The sequence below is a fragment of the Alexandromys fortis genome, unplaced genomic scaffold, assembly GCF_014885135.2.
Source record: "Alexandromys fortis isolate MF-2015 unplaced genomic scaffold, M_Fortis_MF-2015_v1.1 scaffold_20, whole genome shotgun sequence".
Lineage (NCBI taxonomy): Eukaryota > Metazoa > Chordata > Mammalia > Rodentia > Cricetidae > Alexandromys > Alexandromys fortis.
Window position 1 is genome coordinate 4,194,870 of NW_026067903.1, and position 21,648 is coordinate 4,216,517.

Sequence of the window (21,648 nt, forward strand, 5' to 3'; positions counted from 1 at the left end):
ATTAATTGACATTCTTACAGCTGGAATGAGCCCAGAAGGCAAGATCGTATTTAAGGAAGTAATCATCGTCTTTTGTAAGTCACAATTGGCTCTTTGGCACCGTGCTCCTGTTGGGTCACTTGGTAGCCGGGACACTTGGTAGACCTGTACTACAATGTGTGCGGTACACTCAGGGAGCTGTGGCTTCTCTAATCAGTCAGCTACAATGATCAAAGCACAATAGGAATGACACACCCACACCACAGATGTAGTAGTCAGGTAGTCATAGTTGTCCCAGAAGACGGGACAACCGAAGGAAGACAGAAACATGGAACTGGCAGCCTTTTAACTTATGATCTGCCAAATTAGCATCTGCTTTGGCTCTTAAGGTCCACAGCAGCTGCTACTTCTCAAGCCTCAGACTGAGTTCTGGACAGGAAGAAGGAAGTCACCTAGAGGAAAGGGTAGTGTCCATTCCAAGTAGAAGAACAGTCTGGGAAACGGTAGCAAGCATAAACTCATGTCTCATTGGTCAGAATTGTGTCACATGTCCAGTTCTTGGTAAGAAAGACTGGAAGTACAGTGATTTAACTGTATCTAACTGTATCCACCTACAACAGCCAGACTTTCATTCTCCAAACCAGACTTAAGTTTTGGTGTCAAGCAGGAGGGCAGATAGGCCAGACAACTGGCAGTGGCTGCCATGCTTGTTTGTGTCTGGCTGTGGTGAGGTAGGCTTTACTCTCAGTTTCTTGAGAAGACCTCAGGTATGGACTCTAAGCTATGGGGGATGCCTCCATTCCAAGGACATTATGAGGGCCTTACACTGCTGCCCTTTTTCTCTATTGATATCCCCAAGATACAATTTGAAACATCTCTGGTTTCAGGCTGGGAGCCGTCACTGGCCCCAGGAGGCTGCTTGAGGACCATCACATTTACACCAGCAAGTCTCCTGTGCTGAAGGAAGGACTTAGTACCCTCAATCATGCTGTGACTTCTCTCCCATATTGCGCCCCACCCCCAAGGTGGAACCCAAGTCACTTCCTCCTGGACACACTGTTCTTGCTGTCTGTTAACACTCAACAGACAGCCCGGCCATCCTGCTTAGAACAAAACAACACCTTGAGATTGGTTACAGGCCAACGGGAGGTCTTACCTTTAAATAAGAAAAGGTTTATGGCTCTCCTGACACATGTCAGGGAGGCCTGTCTGGCAGAGCTCAGGAGGAACAACTAAAACCAGAAGGCTCGCATTTTAGAACCATCAGAGATGAAAACTGACAGAGACAAAGACCATCCAGTCTCTCCTGCTGCAAAGGAAGACTCCTGAGCCCGGAGAGAGTGTGAGAGTCTCACTGATGCTGCGCTCAGGCAGATCTCCAAAATGGAGCTGGCGGGAAGGAGAGCCGCAGAGCAGGGTAGAGGGCTTCCTTTGGCTTTTGACTGGGTCTGCATTGCATTCATTATTTAAGCACCTGTGAGCATGGGGATGCTCCAATGCTATAGATAATTAAGGCAAAAGCTACAGGGTGGCATATGGTGTTGTGGCTACCAGATCTGATCCCCAATCTGCCATGCTTTGGTTAGTGACACTTATCTGTTCCTTAGTGTACTCACTCGCAAAGGAAAACCATGGCAACATACCTTATGTGCTTTTGGGAGGATGAGATGGAATTGATATGCAGAACAGGATCCATTGACAGTGGGTAGAGATGCTTGCTCTAGTAGGGCTATTTATCCACTACCCCAAGCATGGTTCATAGGTCTTGAATCCTGCAAAGCTGTCCGGTGTGCATCTTGAAGACGCACGCCGAAGAGCCAGCGGAAATATTATGGTTTAGTCTGGGTGGTTGATTCTTGTTCTTCTCATATCACGAAATGATGGATTCGCCTGCCAACCAGTCAGTGCGACATGAAATACGTGAAATGTGGTAAGAGGTACACTTTTATGAAAAGATGGTCTTTTCTGTTTGTATTTCCACCCTGAGTAGGAGTGACTGCCTTGGTTTTTCTTTTTTAAAAATATGATAAGCTGAAGCCCTCCCCTCCCCCCCCCCGCAATCTTTGTAGCAGCTTATGAAAAACAATAACACCAAAGATGTATATGCATAGAACTATCATGCAAATCAACTTCTGTTTTTAACATTAACAGACTCTAAGTTTGGCAATACTTTAATTCTCTAAAAAGTGCTATGGTAGTTGACCACGTTTTGAAATTGCCTTTGTCTTGTTTGATACTTGAAAGGCATGAAAAATTTCCCTCCACTTCCTCGCCCTCTCCCAGGGGTCATTTCCCCCTCTCTTTTCTTTGCCCTGCTTGCCCTCTGACCTTGCCTAGCTCCGCTGTTTCCACGGACTTCTGAATCTAATTAATGTCTTAGTGGCTATATAAATGAATTATGTAGCCAGGAGGATGTTGGAAACTTTGAAGAAAGTGCATTCCTTAGGGAAAACCTGGTTTTCTTAAAAAAAAAAAAAATAATGAAATGCACATTTCCAGGTGGTAGGATGTGAGCACTGTGTAAAACCTCAGTCGTACACTCACTCACACTCGATACATATCCGTTGTCTGACAACACACAAAACCTTAGAAGCATCCGATTTGACATCTGGGCAGTTCTCAGCCATTGTGGAAGGTGGCTGAGCAGACATATATGTTGCCATCCCAAACTGGCTTCAGCCACCTGACTAGGGTATTGGCTTCCCTCCCTCCCCCTACCCTTTTCCAGTCAATTTACAACTGTTGGCAGGGCGTATGCTCTCAGAGGATCTCTGAAATGGCCCTGGCTGTCCGTGGCCCAGAATATTCTACAAAACTCTGGAGGGCAGGAAAGTAAGGAGGAAGGGCCATCCATATAGATAGTGGAGTTCTTAACTAGAGGATACTGTCAGGGAGCCCAAGGCAGAGATGGTCCCTATGCCCCATGTTTCCATGGAAACATAGGAGGAGTGATGACAGCCAGCACAGCCGCGCCATCTGCTCAGGACCTGGAGAATAAGGGGGAAAAAATAGAAAGGTACCTAGGATCCCTGGCTAGAGCCACCTCTGAGCTACCTGAGAAGAGGAAAGGAAAGGCCTGAGGACACTGGAGCTCCGGGCTAGATTTAAAAATCTATCCTGTCATGGGGCTTGACGTATTAACATCTAATTTGCAAGCAAAAAGCCTGGAGGGGTTGTTTGCAAACCCTAGATATAGTTACAAACACCCCGGAAGCCTCTGGAAGGAGAAGCTGACTGAGTGAGGTATCTGCAGCTTCCCTGGAAGAGGAAAAGCTGGTGTTGTGAGAAGTGATGGGAGAGGAGAGGGAGGATGGGCTGGGGAGCTTGAGGAGGCTCCTGTTATCGTCCAGGAAGGCCATCCACAGAGCTAGCTCGTTTCCAGAGGAGTGGCAGGATTATGATGATGATGATAATGATGTTGATGATGATGGTGGTGGTGTGTGTTTGTGTGTGTGTGTGTGTGTGTGTGAGAGAGAGAGAGAGAGAGAGGTTTTGATTGTACTGCTTCCCCAAAGCCATCTCTGAGTTCCAGTCATGCCTTGAAAATGTCATGAATTGATAATGTTAGGCCAAGTTTCTCTCGGTTCTTAAGCAAGGAAAGCTCAGGGAGGTGCCATAGATTTGCCTCTAGGTGCATAACAAGAGGCTTCCAGTTCCAGGGGAGCAGGATGAGGATGAAGTCCTTGCCAACAGCATGTGTGTGCATTGTGTTGAGCAGGATCCATTTCTTACTCGCGTTATTTTGTGGATTTAGCACAAACCAGCCAACCAAAAAGCCAGCCAGCCTTCTAGGGTGGGAACCCGGCGGTCCTTTCTCAGTGGCCCTCTCCTAGGCGGGTGGTTCCCTTCAGCTCCCAGTAGGACAAGTTGCTTCTCCCTCAGGAGAAAAGCCCCTTGGGTCTTCAGGATATACAAAGGCTACAACAGTTTCAATTATTATTATTATTATTTTTTTAAATTTAGGCAGTCTCTTGCTTTCCAAAATAACAAAAACAAACATGACAAAACCCAAGCAAAGAAAAGCCCCCAAACCTTCGAACAAAACAAACTCACCAAAACTCCAAACCAAATGCAGCAGCAGTAGCAACAACAACAACAACTCAACAAATCCAAATCCCTTGACCTTTAGTTCCGGCATTCCAATTCTAGAGTGTACCAGCATCTCACATCTTTTCTCTCCTTTCCCCTTTCCTTCTCTACCTTTTTGTCTTCTTTGTCTCAAGGTTTAACTTTTGACTAGTCTAGGTGCTTGATTTGGTTCAGACACTCAATGGCTCCATAAAGTATAAAATAGTAAATTCTTCCAATCAAGACTCTCATTAACTCGTCTATATTTTACTAGGGAAAAGTATTCATTTTCAATTTATTTCCATCATAGCGTAGGCCAAAAAAAAAAAAAAAAAAAAGAAACCAGTATCTACAACAACATTTTGGGCTTCTTCCAAAGCCCCCATTCTCCAAGTGGGTTCTATTCACAGAAACATCCACCGGAAATAAAATACTAATGCATCTGTCCTCCAGTTAAAGTTCCCAAACAGAAAATACATTATTTGTGAAGAAACATTTAAAACGTACCCACAGTGAAATTACTTTAGGCTCAAGTACACTTAAATGTAAACATCGGGCCCAGAGTTGAAATTCAAATATACATCTGTCAGTTGCTACATAGCTTTTTTTTTGGAGAGACCTTTTATGAATAAACCTCCTTTCCAGGCTCTAAACCTTCTTACTTTCTTGCCTTTTCTGGGACCTATTTATCTTCAGTGACTGCGAGGAGGCTTGAATCTGTATCCTGAACCTCTAGCACGGCATGGGACCCGCAGTAAACATGGTTCTGTTTGTTCTTCAGCGGCCTCTTTTGTATAAACAGATGTGGTGGGAAGGGAAGGGAAGCCAGATCCCTGTGAGGGGCGGAGGTCTCCTTTCTGGAGAAGACTCCCAGCTGCAGCCAGGAGCCCAAGGAACAGGACACATTTCTTGTTCAGGCCTTGGAACTTGCAGTTCTTCCAGACAGGGGCCGTTCCCCTCTCGCTCTCCTCCACCCTCCATCCCCAGCCTTTGTTCCTGAGAAGGCTGTCTCCATGTGATGTCTATAGCTCACTTTTGCCAGAGCAAACAATTCCAAGAGGGCTTATGCTAAGTAGGTATCTGTAAGGCAGATTTTCCCCCTTTTCTCCAAATACACTGTAGAGTAAGATTTTGGACTCCAGCCCTTCACACCTGTACTTTTTCCTATATTCATATTCCCTTTGTTCTTTTGTAGCCTTCGACTAAAGGGGGGGGGAGGTAAAGGAGGGAAGTTGTTGGCTTGTAAAATAACAATTCCATTCCTCCGGACTCATTTGATGCAGACTCTGCCTGCATTTAGAAACGATTGATATTTTCGCATTCTCTCTGGATGTTAATAAAGGAAAAACTATTTATCCCAAAGCTGGGGGAAGGAAAGGATAGGACCCAAAGCTTTGTGGTCCAGTTTCAGACAGGAAAGAACTCCAAGTGGCCTTTTGACTTTCTGTGACCAGAACTTCGTTAATTCTCCTTCAGGTGTGGGTGAAGTCAAGAAGGGGGTGCTCCTAGGTTGATTTCTATCAAAGGGGCTAATTTTTTTGGCGGCCCCACACGGTGGCTCTTCTTGTCTAGAAAAGGAACAAAGGGCGACACACTGCAAAAGCCTCCCCGAAGCATGCGGGTTTGGTGTAAGCAGTGAGCTTTACTTAGTGCCGCTCTCTCCAGGAATTCTGGGGAATCCGGAACCCAGAAGCTGTAGCCAAGAGCAGGGGAGAGCCGCCCCCCCCTGGCGCCCCCGCATGGATTCCTCATTTTAGAGCAGAAGCGTAGAGTTGACTATAGATCCTCTCTACATTTACACTTCCCACTCTAAAAGTGTATATAATAATGAGCGAGAGGGGAACATTCTTTAAAACCAAGGGAGTAATAATAGCAAGGGCTTGATTTTTTTTTTTTTATAAGCCACAGTGGTACTTTATCATCCTTCCAGCTGACAATCTGCCACTCTGCAGACAGGAGAGGCGGCGGGAAGTTTGTAGTGGAAACCCAGAGGCCTTTCCAGTATGAAATAAAAAGAAAGGAGGCTGGTTTCCAGGGACCGGCCAGCTGAGAAGTAGCGGGATACCCCGCTCTCCCCCCAACACCCCCGAGGCCAAACTGCAGCTGAGAGCAGGTCTTCTTGGAAGAAGCTTCCTTCCCGCTTCCTCTTTTATTTCACTTAAGTTACTGGCTCCAGATATTTGAAACGATTTGTTTTCGGCGCTGCCGTGGGCTGCACAGTTAACTCTCACCGCGCCTGGGGCGGCCAGGGCATTTCCTTCCCAGCATCCATCCACCCCAGGTCTGCAAAGCTGCACAACACTCGAGGCAGCGCCCCGCCGGTTCCGCTTAATTCGCGAAGGCCAAGGAAGTACTCGTAGGACCCAGGGCGAGGGCGAGAGGCAAGCGGCTGCGGCAGGCCGGCCCCGGCTCCGCAGAGCATCCCTCCTCGTCGTCCCCTCCCTCTCGCAGGACGTCTCCTGCAACCCTTGGGGCTGCCGAGGGTCACGAGAGATGGAGGGGCGCGGATGAGGGCGAGCCGGAGGCCGGCGGCAGGGCAAGAGAGAGGGCGCGGGACCCCGAGGAGCCGCACGGGGAGCGCGGGGAGCGCAGGGGCGCGCGGGGCGGGCGCGGCGCGGGGCTCACGACGCGCGCGCGCCTCGGCCTCGCCCGCGCACACGCGCCTCCCGGAGGAGAAAGAGGCGGGCGGGCGCAGAGCACCGCGCCGGCGGCTGCAGCGGGCCGGGCCGCCGCGAGGGAGGGGCGGAGGGGCTGAGGGGCGGGCGCAGGCCGGGAGGGGGCGGCGGCGCGTCGAGCTCACGGCTCTCAGCGAGTGTGCTGCGCGCGAGCCGGCGAGCGGGTGAGTGCGCCGGCCGCTGCCACACGCCGGGCCGGCCGGGAGTCGGGGGCCGCGGGGGTGCCGGGCGCTGCGAGCCGGGGAAGGGTGGCGGGCGGGCGGCGGCGGCTCGGGCGCGGCCGGGATGCACCTTAGCGGGCGCCTTTCGTTGCAGCGCGCGGGCGGCCCGAGCCTTGGCGGCGGCGGCGGACACAGCAGCGGCTGCGGCGGCGGTGCTGACACCTCCCACCATGGACAGCTTCGACTTAGCCCTGCTCCAGGAATGGGACCTCGAGTCGCTGTGGTAAGTCCGGGTGCTGGATGCTCGGAGAGCCGCGGCGGCCCCGCGCGCCCTCACCTGGGCCGGGACGCCGGGTGCCCGCCGCCGTGGGGGTGGGGTGGGTCGGGGGCGCCCGCCTAGCTGGCTCCTTGCAGCCTTGGCGGGCTGGATGCACGGCCGCCTTCCCGTCAATTTGTCGGTCTCCCTCCCTGTACCCTCCCCTCGGTGCTGCCTGCGCCAGCTCAAGGGGCCGGTGGTCTGGGTGCCAGAGGAGGAGCGCAGCGGTGGAGGGAAAACGAAGCGATTTTTAGAACGTGTCACTGATGTCCAAGAACCCGTCCCTCATCCCGCAGCCCCCCTCAGCTCCTTTCTTTCGGATTGTGCTCCTTCCAGCTCTCTGAGAACCTCAGTCTCACCCCTGTGACCCCCTAGAGTTGGTACCGCTGCGAAGTGCTTTGAGAGGATGCTCGCTAGCCTGTTCCCTGCAAGCCCCGAGTGTTGGCGCCTGCATCCTCCTTCCGTTCGCCCTATCCACTCCCACTCGAGATGGAAAAGTGAACACCCGGGGCAGGAGGCCAGTGTGTCTCCGTACCCGAATTCCAGAGGCCTTGGCCCAGGGAGAGTCGTTTCCCGGAGGTTCACAATCCCTTTGCACCTTTTCTTCACACCTTCCCAGGACTGAACTCCTCGTCACTCCTCACCCCTGTCCCTTTTTGTCAAGCTCAAAGCCGGCAGCCTGGAATGCACTTGGGGTCCCGATTCTTGGGATGCTCACATTGGGGGAGCTTCTGTAGGTAAATCACAGGTAGAAGCAACTGAATTCCAGTTGCAGTTGTCTGAAAAAAAAAATCCCATTGGCTGCTTCAGCATCCCTCACATTGCCCCCCACCCTCTTAAATGTTTCCAACCAGCCCTATTCAGGTGGTAAAATTACTGCTTGTATATTCCTGGAGGAACTTGTGTTATGTTTAATATTTACGGGGATGAACATCTGCTGGAACAAGCGTATTAACTGCTCTCTGTTCTGCCTCTGGTAATCGCTGATTGTGGAGCCGTTTCCTTCTTTTTAATTCAGTAAAGAGTTCACATGTGTCTAAAACTGCAAGTGGTGTGCACATGAATATGCAATGCACAATTTTAAAGCTAAACTGCTTTATGATTTATGGCTCATACATCGATGGTATGTGGCCATGTGGCTCTTTTCAGTGATTTAGGCTCGCGGTGACTTTTATTTTCCTAAAGACAGGTGTGACAAAATCAACTAGACACAAAGCTTGCGCATTATCGGGCCGTTTCTTATAAAAGATCCGATGGTGACTCCAGCTTGCTCTGCATAATGCTAGCGCCTATAAAACACACGAGGATGGGCTCTAATGCAATAAAACTTGTATATATTACACTGGCAACTTCAAAGAGCTAGTGTAGAGAGAATATGGAACATGTTATTACTCTATAAAAGTTGCTAATTACTGTGTTGCTGTTCCTGGGGTTATTTCAGCCTTTCATTTACAGATAGCTATTATTTTACAGGTTTACCTTTTGAAATGTTGGTTTCTGGCACGGATTCAATAGCTTTCCAGATAACAACTGTCTTTTAAAGACGACTGTTGCTTTTTTAAAATCTAGGCAGGCTTGTAGTCAAAGGGAAGAACTTACTGTTTTGAGATACTTTTTTCTGGTTCAAATTGAAATCCCGTAGGTGTTTATAAGTTGTATTTTGAGATGATCAGTGATAACCCGTAGACCTTTTGGGGTGAGGGCTCAAGCTGTGTCTTTCAGTCCCCGGCAAATGACCCAGAACACTGTCACAGAATTTCTGCTGAATTGACCTGAACTTTATCTCATCTAAATTGTTGTTATTTATTTGTTTTTCTTTTTCTTTATTTTGATTTATTTTGAGATGCGATCTCAACGTAGCCCAGGCTGTCTTGGAACTTGCTTTGTAGAATGGGCTGGCCTCGAACTACACAGATCAGTTTACCTGTTTCACTACTGTTAGCATTAAAGGCATATACCACCGCTTGAAAGCACGTGTAAAGCTCTTGTACACTCCAATATGTATACATTTTTATGACCTATGAAAGCACATAGGATGTCTTGACTGTTGACAGTAGAACGGGTTGGCTTAAGAGAGTGTTTAATTTTGCGGATATAGAATTTACATTTACAAAAGCTTACCTTCAGGTAAAGTTAAAGATAAGCCAAACTATTTGAGTGTACATTTCAAACGTGTTGGACGTTTTCTTAGTTATGGATCACTTTTTGCAAGGCATTTCTAACTCAGTTTTAGGATTTATTAAAAATTTTATGTTTATAGTTTACTTTTAAGTTTCCGAGTGATCAAAAATTAAAAAAAGTCTTTCTATCTCTCGCTCTCTCCTTCCCTTTCTACCCCTCTTGTTTGATTTTGAGAGACGGTCTTGGTGTGCAAACCAGGATGGCTTCCAACTCAAGGCAATCTTCCTGGCTCAGCCTGCATAGTTCTGGGGTAACAGACAGGCATCACTCACACCTAGTGTATCTGATTACTTTCTCTGTGTCTGATATTTTCATATTTTCTTGTTTGAATCTGATAATATCTCAGAAGTGGTAAGTGTAGTACTCTCATTTTGTAGATGAGAAAATAGATTTTAACTGTTTGGTAACTATAGTGAGATAAAAAAATGACAGTAGATATTTCAAAACTGATATTTACCAAGCAGTATCACTTATCAGTGACATGTACATCATATGTTTTAGCTCATTTTTTCTTCAACAAGAAACTTGCAAAATAAGTACTGCTGTTGGTCTTTTTTTTAATTTTTTTTTTTTCAGACAGGGAAATTGAAGATGGAGCGATCAGGTAGCTCGCCCAAGTTCACACAGTTCAGACTTGATTAAGAATTAGCTTGAAGGCCCACTTTTCTGGTATCAATCCTATGCATTTTTCAGAATACTGCAAATTCCAAGTGATGAAGAGAGGCTTTTAAAAGAATTACAAAGTAAGAACTTGACGATTTCAAGTTAAATTTGTGTCAAAATATTACAAGAGAAGGCCAGAACCTTAGATGGTATTGATCTTAAAAAAAAAAACAAACAAACAAACAAACAAAAAAAACAAAAAAAAATCTGAAAACAGAATACTATGAGTTAGGAACTTATGCCTGTTAATTAACTTGTGAAAAGAGATATAAATTTTAAATAAATACCACTGGGTACTTCCTTTCTTTCATCATAGAACCCCCCGCCCCCCCAAAGAAACACCTGTCTGTGAAGAGAGGAGTAGCAGGTTAATAGCAAGATACTCTTGTTATATATTTATTTGCTTGCTTGTTTGTTTCTTTATTTATTCAGTTTGGTTTTTCCGAGACTGACATTTTCTGTATAACAGCCCTACCTGTCCTGAAACTAGCTCTGTAGAACAGGCTGGCCTCCGAACTCAGATTCGCCTGCCTCTGCCTTCTGAGTGCTAGGATTAAAGGTGTGTGCCAAACCCCTCCCCCTGGGAAGATACTCTCATTTATTTTGATACATAAACAACTTTTTCTAGTTGGCCAAAATCATCTCACGATGCCTAGGCTCTGTGTGTTTAAAAAATACACCCTATATAGGTAATTTCACTGTGATCACTAAAGCGTAGCTCTTGAGACCCCCTCCCAGCCTTTGTTCAAGATGCTACCAAGTCAGCTCTCCTCCAAAGGCAACCATTTAAAACATATAAAAGTAATAAATAAAAAAGTAATAATCATAATGAAAAAACTCAACTTTTGCCTTTGCCTCCTCTACCACCCCGCCTAGTCCCAAGTACAGACTCTTTTGACTCCCTAGTCTAAAACTAGACAACAACATGTACAACCCATCTTTTACCAAACTTCGTACCCACTAGGAGTCACCATGAGATGGTTGGGGCAAATGAGGAAAACTTTCCAAAACCAGCTCATATTTGCTCTTCTCTAAATACGAACACCTTTCATTACTAGGGAGAAAGTCGATCAAGATTGAAATATTAAGTATTAAGAGATTGCCTATTACTCACGCCGTGTCTTACCCCACAAACTTCACACAAGCCAGCATCTCTATTCCTCTCTTCACACAGGCGCTCCACACCCCCTTAAAGCTAAACATCTGACATTGTAACACACAGGGCAGATGGCCCAGCAGTCAACAATGTTTATTGCTCTTCCCATGACCTGAGTTCAGTTCCCAGCACCCACACAAGGCAGCTCATATAACTTTGTATAGCCAGCTCTAGAGGATCCATTGCCCTCTGCATGGGCATTTGCAGCATATACCCGCATAGATACATCCACATAAATAAAACTTAAAAAAGGCAAAAGAAATCGTAATGCATGGGTTGCTTCATATTCATCAGTGTGGCCGATCCAGTAAATGTTCACAAAGTAGGCATTACTATTGGAGAGATACTACAGGCTTTTGAATGTTTTGGACTGAGACCATTGACAAACAAGTGTAACACTGAAATTGAAACTAAATGTGTACGCTGGTAAACATGAGTACAAGTAACTGAAATAGGGGTGCCAGGGGATACCATTTATCCCAAATGGGATACATTCTGATATCTTCCTATGTATTTTTTCTTTTTAAAACTTTCTCATTAGTGGGTTGAAGCCTGCAATTTGAGACCCCCTTTATAAGGGATACAAAGGAGAGGGTCTTTTAGGAGTTTACGTAAATATCAGAAATACAAAGCAGATAGTGCCCGCTGGAGGGAGCATGGGCACATCGTGTTGAGAGTAAACTATGCATGGCTTCGTGGATGAAATACATCTTGAGGAAGTAGAATTTCAAGGAGGAAATGGAAGGGAAGAGAATCCATGTGGAAGGAATAGTGCAAATAAGACATACGGAGTGTGGTGTTTATTTGAAGAAAAGGCTACTATCTGGGGAAGGATGAGGATACATTGCACTCCTGTCATGGCTGCCAGAGGAGACAGGAGGAGGCCGCAGCACCATAATGTCTTAAGGGCACTTCCAATGGCCAAGCAATGCTCTTGACTTTTCAGATCACTTCCCAGGAAACAAGCCTGGGGCAGGCTTCCACAAGGCCCTTTAGGGTTCCCAGGCTTTGCATATGTCAGGCCACTCCAGAAACTTCTTGGCACTCAAGGTTTCTGGATCTCCCCCCCCCCCCACCATCTTACATTTTGAGGCTTCTCTCTGGCTTTCTCTCCCCTTGCACACGCCTTTAATCACAGCACTTGGGCGGCAGAGGCAGGCGGATCTCTGTGGTATTGAGGCCAGCCTGGTCTACAGAGCTCGTGTCAAGACACGCTTCAAAGCTACACAGAAAAACAGTGTCTCGAAAACCCAACAGACAAACATGGCCCTCGAGGCAGGATGGGAATGCCAAGCCCAGGCATCCTGAGTTTCCTGGAGCTGATTGACCTTTACTCTCATTGGCTAAGAGTGACGATGTAGTCTATGGAGGAGGCTTTCATTGGTTAAAAGCATTTGTGCGAGCCTGCCCTGAGCACGGAGGTGGGGGGTGGAGGGAATGAACAGGCTCTAGGGTGAAATTGTTTTCAGAGATTCCTGCCTCCGAAATTGTGCGTGGCAGTGTGGAGGAAGCAGGAAGGAGAGCACGGACCACTCTTGTTTAGTGACTGGCAGCCACTCGGGGGAGGGGGGGGTGTCTGTGTGTGGCATAGATTGAGGAAAGCAAGGTGGGGAGGCTGGCTAGTTCAGGATGTGAAGCTGATGAGTGCTGGCGTGGGAGACAGGGATGTGGGGATAAAGAAAAGGATGCGCATTGGATGTCTTTGGGTTTTAATCAGATGCCTTTTGATGACAATGAAGATGCTATTACGTGTGAGGAAACGGTTGCTTCCTGTGTTCCAGATTCTCCTTTGTGGAATGTAGGAGGGTTATAAAATGCTAAGGATCTATTTTGGGAGAATGTCCCTGTGAGCCAGAATGTCTAATCAATGACACTTCAGATTAGCAACTCAACAGGCCTTTCTGCGTAATATAGGTTAAAATAACAGTCAAGTTATGAACAGCAAGTCCATTTCTCAGTATGAAGTACTAGATTATTTTATGCTTAAATAGGATTTCGAAATTTGGAATAGATTTGTCTGGGTTTTGCTTGGGAGGGGGAAGAAAGCCTGGGTGGCAAAATTAAGGCAATAAAAGAACACAATAATATTTTATATAAAATAATGTTTCCTTCTTTCATTTCAAAGCAAAACATCCATAAAATTTGCTTTCAACATTGGCTGATCCCTATTGTCTAGAAATGTAATTGGAGATTTTGAATTCAACTAGCTTCAGTCTTGCATTCTCTTTGGGCCTTGACAGGCAACTCAGTGCCCCCCACCCCAGTCTAAGTCTTGGCTTAATCACTTAAAACAAAATGACAGTGCTTATTCTGGCCTACCTCACACAGATGTGATGGTAAATAGGAAAAGCATGAGTTACTCTGACTCTGTGAGTGCCAAGTATGGCTCGTTTAGACCCTTTGCCTCCTTAAATTGTCTTTTCTTTTTATAAACAAAGAAACTTATTGAGAGACCACATGGGGTTCGCTTCAGCTGCGTGTGTGGTACACAGTTCTTTGCTTGGCATTGGAACCCAGACATGTACTTGAGTGGGGATTAGGTTTTCTTGGTTGTGCGTCATAGTCTAACGGATAAATATGGTTGCACTAGCATCTTTTTAAGACGTATGAACCAGGACATAATCTCTGAATATATTGTATTACCATTACACCACATGACTTCATTTGGCACTGTGGGTCCCGGTACATTATGTCAGGGCAATCATAATTTAGGTGCATTAGAAATAAAACCCACAGTTAGAGCAGGCCACGAGGGTGCCACACCACCTAAGAAGTGAGATGAGTTTTCATCTAAAATCACTCACGTGGGATGTTCTAGGGGGTCTTGGGTGTCTGAAGGTGGTACACTAGGTGTATGTGTGGGTGGGTGGGGGTTTGTTCTGGGTTGGCTGTGCCCCAGAATATTGTGTGAGCGTTGATCAGGGATGTGGTTGCCTGGTTTTTATCAACTTGACACAACTTGGATTGGCGGGAACTCCAGTCCAAGGAATGTTTTCATCGGACTGGCCTGCAGGCAGGTCTGTGTATCATTTTATTTTTTAAGATTTATTTATTTATTATGTATGCAACATTCTGCCTAGATGTATGCCCGCACGCCAGAGGAGGGCACCAGATCTCAGTACAAATGGTTGTGAGCCACCATGTGGTCGCTGGGAATTGAACTCAGGACCTCTGGAAGAGCAGCCGGTGCTCCTAACCTCTGAGCCATCTCTCCAGCCCTGTGTATCATTTTCTTAACTAATGATGGGCGTGGGAGGGTCGAGTCCATTGTGGGCACTGTATAGCTGGTAGAAGAGAGTAAGCTGAGCAAGCCACTGAGAGCAAGCCAGTGAGCAGTGTTCCTCTGTGGTCTCTGTGTCAGTTCTTGCTTCCAGGTTCCTGCCTCTAGGTTCCTGCCTCAGCTCCCCTTCATGATGGGTTGTAGCCCGTAAGACCTTTCCGCTCCAAGTTGCTCTTGGTAATGGTACTTATCACAGCGACAGAGCCGCACACTAGGACAGACTCCTTCCAGCTGCTAACATCTGAGCCCCTTCCCATTCCTGGGAAGCTGGAGTCAAAGCATGCAGAAGGCATTAATTGTATTCACTTGGGTATCTCACCCACTGCAGTCTCTCTACTGACAGGTGGAGAACGCCAGGGAGGGGACTCAAACTTCTTCCTATAATTTCTCCCCAGGAGGCTCATTGTTAGCGGAGGTAAACAAAAATGACTCTAATTTGGAGACCACACTAACGTTTCCATTCTCAGTTATGTGCTTACCTTGATACTGAAAATAATTTTATTTTTGTTTTTTTTTTATGGGCAGGAAATTAGTTTTCAGAAACCCCCTGGGGGTTGTAATGCGAGCCTGTTAGTCTTAGTTAAATTTTTCTTGTCATACCTGTGCTGTTTACCTCAGTTATGAAGTGACAGACAAACTTTCTGTAGGTGTTCATTGAAATGTTAATTAGCTCCCTGACAGTTAGATAGAAAAACCGCTTTCCTGGAGTAGATCAGCTCCAATTCAGAGAAATAATCTGTTTTTGTTTTCAAATTGGAAACACACATTATTTTTTTTTTCTGTAGAAGATATCCAGAGGAATTAAAGAGCAAGGCCACAGAAAGCCGTTCTGAGAGTAGAGGTTAGCACACAGGGTTAGCACACTTAGTAGACATCCAGGGAATGCTCCCGAACTTTAATGGGTATCCAGATAGCCCAGGGATCTTGTTAAAATACAGATTTTAATTTAATAGGACCAAGGTGGGGCCGTGGGTTTACATTTCTGATGAGTTCTTGGGTAATGATGCTTCGTCACGGAACAGCCATTCACTCTCAAGGCCCGAAAGCATGCCTTTGAAGACATGCCGTTTCAGAAGACTTCACATTCTCTTTCCAGCTGGGGGAGACTTGCAACATCCTGATGCTGGGAGGTTAGTTAGAGGCAGCATTTGTTTTATCACTGTGTCTTTTTAAAATACTATTCTGATGAATGAGGGGGTGGCTATTTATATCCTAGTGGGGACATAGTAGGAAATAAACATAAAACCTGAGCAAACACAATTTGTAATAAATAGGCCGATCCCATTTTATAGCCTTCCAGTTCTTGTCATTTCTCCTAGATCAGCTACCGCTGCTGCATCTGCGGGGAGCACGGAGTATTGAGACGGTCCTCAGACCTCTTGGATCTGTGGGGGCACATCCTGGGTGCCCAGAATGGAGATCAGATGTCCTCATTCTTTTTTATCCATTCTGCCTTTGGGAGGGAAAGGTGGAGGCAGGAGCTTACAGGGTAGCCACAGTTTACAGAATTGTTGTCCTACTTGGTGGCTGTAGTCCTAAATTACGGCTTTCCCAGTGTCCTTGGAGAAATCTCAAACTCCATGGGAGCCAAGGGGTAGGATTTAGATTCCCCAGTCAGGGACCTTCTGTAGCAGTGTGACCACATATGCTCCTCTCTGCCATTACTGGATAACCATGGATCAGTTAGGTGGGGGAGACTTCACTGCCATTCTCTTGTTTAACCCAACCTCATTGCAATAGAAAAATAAGCATCTATGGGGCTAATGAAATACAGCATAGCTAGCTTTGCATATTCTATGAGGTCTGTGGGAAGGTCATTGGCTGAATTTTATTAACACGTGAACACAACATGTGCCCCCCCCCCATTTCCATTCTCGGACTGAGATAGAATGTAAGCAATTTAATGTTTCAGATTTGAAAAAGAAAAATGGCTTTGGGGGCAGTGGGGCAAATTTAAATTTGTGGCCTTAGGGCTTGCAAATTGGCGAAGGTAGCGCTTGCAGGAAGTATTTAGTGTCGTTGGGGCTATGAATGTTATTTGCGCTCTTTGCGCGCATGGTATTTATTACCTAGCATGTCACAGGCCGTTGTGGTAACTGATTTGGTGTAATCATGTCTTGAGCATGCAGCATTATTTTCTTCTAATGTACCTTGTTTATATTGTGAGGAGCAGCGAAGGAGACTGCTGTGCATAGAGTAGGAGCATGTTAAGGTGATCAGGTTTGTAGTTACTGATCTGACCTGGGTTTGTGTCTTCTAACTAGCGCATTCTCTTTCAAGTTGAATTTGGGTATTAATATGTAATACAGATAATGGGGTAGTTGGTCATATAGACAGTCCCCAAGTATAAGTAAATAAAGGACATTTTTAGACTCAGAGCTTTGTTCTGTTAGGTCAGGAGAGCCTTAAGAAGAAAATAAGCTAACAGAGACCAACTGGGTGCCATTACATAGGCTGTTGACTTAGAACCACGGGGCCTAACTTGCTTATCTTCCTATTACCATGTCCAATGGGATGGGGGGAGCCTTTGTCCATGGGATGGAAGCTGCCCGTGTCATTTCTTGTAACTTTGGATGTGTAAAGTGTGGGTAGATCTTGAGGACTTGAACTCAGCCTGAGGAGCAGGCATCCCCATCGTGCCAACTCATCCCCAAACTGCCAACTCTGTGGTTACCTACAGAGAGACTCTGTGTTCCGAATCCAGTTGGTAGACAGACCTTGCTAGACTTTGCATGTCTCCCCAGGATGCTGAGACTTTGGTCCTCTCACTTTCTGAAATGCCCCTCTCCTGCCCTTGCTGGGAGGTAGAAACAAGAACTCAAGCTAAGGCAAGACTTGCCATTGCAGACCCTCCTAACAGAATATGAGCGCTAGGTGTCTTCTAGGAAATGAGCTACACTGTCCCCTGAAATGGGACCACTGCATCCTTCAGCCAACCTGAATGCCTTCTCCCTGGGGTTAACAATTCATGTCTGTAGACTGGTTATAGTCCCGGCTCTCTGACCTGGGATGTAGCCTGTGACCCAGCTGTGCTGCCTGGTTCCAGGTTCCAACTACTAGCTGAAGTTAGTAGAGCTACGTGGGAGAGTTCACTTCCAAGCTGCCTGCCAAGCCTGCCAAGCTTGCTGAGTCCTTCCCTGAAGCATGGCCATAACCCACGAGGGCAGGTTATCTTGTGGCATAAGGATTGTCTATTTTTACTCTTATTTATTTATTTATCTATCTATCTATCTATCTATCTATCTATCTATCTATCTATCTATCTATCTATCTATCTATCTATCTATCTATCTGTTTAGGGTTTCTCTGTGTAGCTTTAGAGCCTGCCTGTCTTGGAACTTGCTCTGTAGACCAGGCTCCAGGCTGGCCTTGAACTCACAGAGATCTGCCTGCCTCTGCCTTCTGAATGCTAGGATTAAAGGCATGTGCCACCACCACCCAACCTTTCCTTCCTTATTTATTTATTTATTTTGATTTTTCGAGACAGGGTTTCTCCGTAGCTTTTGGTTCCTGTCCTGGAACTAGCTCTTTTAGACCAGACTGGCCTCGAACTCACAGAGATCCACCTGCCTCTGCCTCCCGAGTGCTGGGATTAAAGGAGTGCGCCACCACCACCCGGCCCTCCTTCCTTTTTTAAATAAGTAGAATTTCCTTTGGTATGAGCAGAATACCATTTTTTTTTTCTGGGAAAGCTGTTGAGTTTTATTTACAACCCAGTTACCTCCTTCCCCTGATTTAAAGCTCTAATGTGGAGTACCAGGTTCCAAGTGAGAATAGAAAATATTTGGAGAGGCAGTTGGTTGTTCTTGAGGGGGAACAAATGAATAAGAACAAGGTATAAGGACACATCCATGAAGAGGCCATGATGAAACAAACCTATTACTTTGTATTCTAACCTAAAAGAGGGGGGGGAATAAATATTTATAGTATGGAAGAAAACCAGAGTTTCAGTTTCTAATATTTAGATAATCAGTTATGTAATTGATTTATAGTCTTTTCCTTACTTATATCCCTCAGTAAGACAAAAGCCATATTTTAGAACCCTAAGATTATACCTAATAATACAGCACAGTATGAGTACAGTCTAGGGGACTCTCAGCATCTCTTTGTAGCATTCTTTCTCTAGGTCTCTAGGTTTCTGGGTTGCGACGAGCTGCCTCTGGTACAGGCAGACACAGAAGTATGAATAGACCTAATTTCTAGTCCATGATGTGTTTATTCTTTAGCTTGGAACAATTTTTGAAATTACTTGCCTCATGTCTTGGGATGTTTAAAAGGCGGTACCGCTTAGGGAAGATGTCTTGGAATGAGTGACAACTGGTGGATCTTAGAGGAAGAATCAGGGCAGAGGGATGTAGTAGTACTGTGATGTCAGCAAAGGCAGAGGGGAGCAGCAGACCATAACCGTGCTTGGTGAAGGTGAGTTAGATTTGAGGAAGCTGGAAATGACCCGGGGACTAGTTCCAGAAGGACCTTGCATGGCATCCTAAGGAGCTGGAACATTTTTTTGTAGATGGTCAGCCATGGAGGTCAATGAGCAGGTAAATACAATGGTTGCTATTTGCATGATTGTATTTCTAGAAAGGCATGGTACATGGATGAATCTTGTGAAGGGGGTCATGTCTGGAGAGTCAAGAGGTCAGCATGGAGGACAGGGAGGAAGGGGAGTGTAGAGAGACATTTAGATGGCTTTGTCAGAACCCGAGGGTGGACTGGATTGGCAAGATCATGGGACCAGAGGTGTTCTTCTGGGAGATGTAGCTTGTGTGATCAGATGGAGAATGTAGGAAGAGAAAACCGAGCAGGAAAGCTGAAGAATTTCGATCTAACTCGGTTGTGTTTCAGTGCACGTGGACTGTGAAGTTAGAGTAGTTTACGGGAACGTTGCTGGACGATCCTGACCCGCAAGACGAAGGTGAGGATAGAAGCAAAGATTTGGAGAGTCCCAGCCTTTGGGTGCTGGTGAAAATGACAGGACTGTCCAGGAAGAGTGAGATAAGGATGGGAAGCAGGTCCGGGATGTGTGGAGCAGTGAGAGGGGAGCAGTCTGCTAGAAGGAGGAGGATGAGGAAGCTGGAGAACTATGAGGCCTAGGCACTGGGTTCAGGGCCCGATGCTCTTGTCCAGGTGTCTGCGGTGACAACACGGTGTGATGGTTCATGAGTGGGCAGGAGGGGTGCGTGATGTGGTGAAGTGGAGCAGGGAAAGGTCTCACTTTGGAGGGAAGGGGAAACACCTCTAGAGGCAGCTCCCAGATGAGGATGCAGGGACTGTGCCCACGGTAGAGTGCATTCCTCGGCAGTGAAGGGCTCTCCTTCATATTCCTCCCCTGCTTCGGATCTCTCGCTTTTCCCTCCTCTCTCTCCTTCTGCAAGGAAAGGAAGCTGCTCAGCCGCCGCAGAGCTGTGTATGATGGAATCCTCGCCGTGAAAGGTAACAGATAGGTGTTTCGTAGCTATTGTTAGTGACTTGGTGAGAAGCTCTGCATCAGCCGCTTCCGCGGAAATCTGTCATGCGATCTGTAATTTAATTAGAATGTTTCCAAAGTAATTTTGATTCAGAAGTAAATTGGGTAAGGCTAAGTCACCAGAAAAAAAAATTAGTGAAAACTTGTCTAATTGTGGAGAACTTAAAATGGATTTTTAAGAATTATTTTCAAACTTAAAAGACTGGCATCCAGGAGCCCCAGGATTTTATACTGACTGACACTTAGTGACAGAATGCCCTTCGATGGGTGTTGGGGAGGAGTGTTAGACCTACTGGCCTCTGAGTGGTTCCAATTCTCTTATTTATAAGGAAGGGTCATGAGTCTTTAAACGTATCATTTTTTTTGTTTGCTCCCCCCCCCCCCCCAAGACGGAGTTTCTCTTTGTAACAGTCATGTCTGTCCTGGAACTTGCATTATAGACCAGGCTGGCTTTGAACTCACTGAGAACTACTTGCCTCTGCCTCCCAAGAGCTAGGATTAAAGGTGGCTTGTTATTTTCTGTTCTTCATAACCTGTGAAGTAGGTTCTACTCTTCTTTGTTTCGTGGAGAAGCGAAGGAACATAGCACGTTACACAAAACCCACAGCTAGATAGTAGCGCTAGTGTGTCCACGCAGGAAGTGTTTATCCATAGCCACTGTCCAATAAGAAGCTCCACTTCATGACTGTCATCGAGTGTGAATTCCACGGTCTCATCAACTATAACCCATTTGTGAGATTTATACATGTGCACGTCAAACATCTATCTTATCTATCCGGCGTATCCACAGACGTCTCCAACAGACCCAGGGGAGTTAGTTGATGTGTATGAAGCATCTTGAGATTTATCGTGAATGTTAAAAATCTGAATAACACAGTAGCTATCCTGGGTCCAAGTATTGTGGCTGGTGGAATTCTAACTAGCAGGCTTCCCTGTGCATGAATTGTCTGCAGGTCATTATCATTTTGGGTTCCACTTCTTTATCAATATTTACTATGTACAAAACACACTGTCTATATATTTTCCCTTAATTATTTGTATGCCCATAAAACCACTAATTTGACAAGTTTTATGGTGGAAGAAAATGGCAACAACTGTTTGCCACAGCTGGTCACATCTATTGTAATACCTCAGTGTAACTCTATTAATAACAGTGATGATGGTGCAGCTGTAGAACTATCAACACTACCTCGGGAAAGCCACCTGAACCTGTGTCGGGTGTTTTGAAATGTAGCCTGTCTCTTGTCGCCGCCTCTCCCATTCCCCATCCAGTCAGGCTGTCCTCTCGCTGGAGGGCTGACCCTATACAGATGTGCTGCTTCGGCAACACGAAAGAGTAAATGGGCTTAATTTCTGTCGTGAGATAGTTTGGTAAAGTAAAATTAATAGATTCTTGGCATAACGGACTGTGACAAATTGAAACAGATGTCAGAAATAACCATAGATGCTTTTTTTTTTTTTTTAAAAGATCTTTGAGAACAAGACAAATTAAATTTTAAGGAAGATTTAGAAAAATCCACTTGGCAGGCAAAATTCCAGAGAGGTACCATTTGGTAACTGGAAAGGCAAGGACTTTGGGAGCCAACCTGTAGGAGTTCAGATCCCAACAGTCCCTGTATTAGCTGTGTTTTCTTCAGCCACCTCACCCCTTGGAGCCTCAGTTTCCTTGATTATTCATGGAAGCAATACTGCTGCTGATTTG

The 21,648-nt window shown here is 46.0% G+C and overlaps 1 protein-coding gene across 5 annotated transcripts in view; it reads left to right on the top strand.

Moving 5' to 3' along the window:
- Positions 1–6,842: 6,842 nt before the first annotated feature.
- The window catches only part of Aff3 (ALF transcription elongation factor 3), a 471,150-nt gene continuing 456,344 nt past the window's right edge, over positions 6,843–21,648 (top strand). For 3 of the 5 annotated variants that reach the window (XM_050134763.1, XM_050134762.1, XM_050134765.1), the window contains exon 1: positions 7,004–7,166. In XM_050134763.1, coding sequence (XP_049990720.1) covers positions 7,114–7,166 — 53 coding nt within the window. In that variant the 5' untranslated portion in view covers positions 7,004–7,113. Of the gene's footprint in view, positions 6,887–7,003; positions 7,167–21,648 lie in introns of those variants that run through there. The other 2 variants (XM_050134761.1, XM_050134764.1) reach the window with 1 other exon arrangement.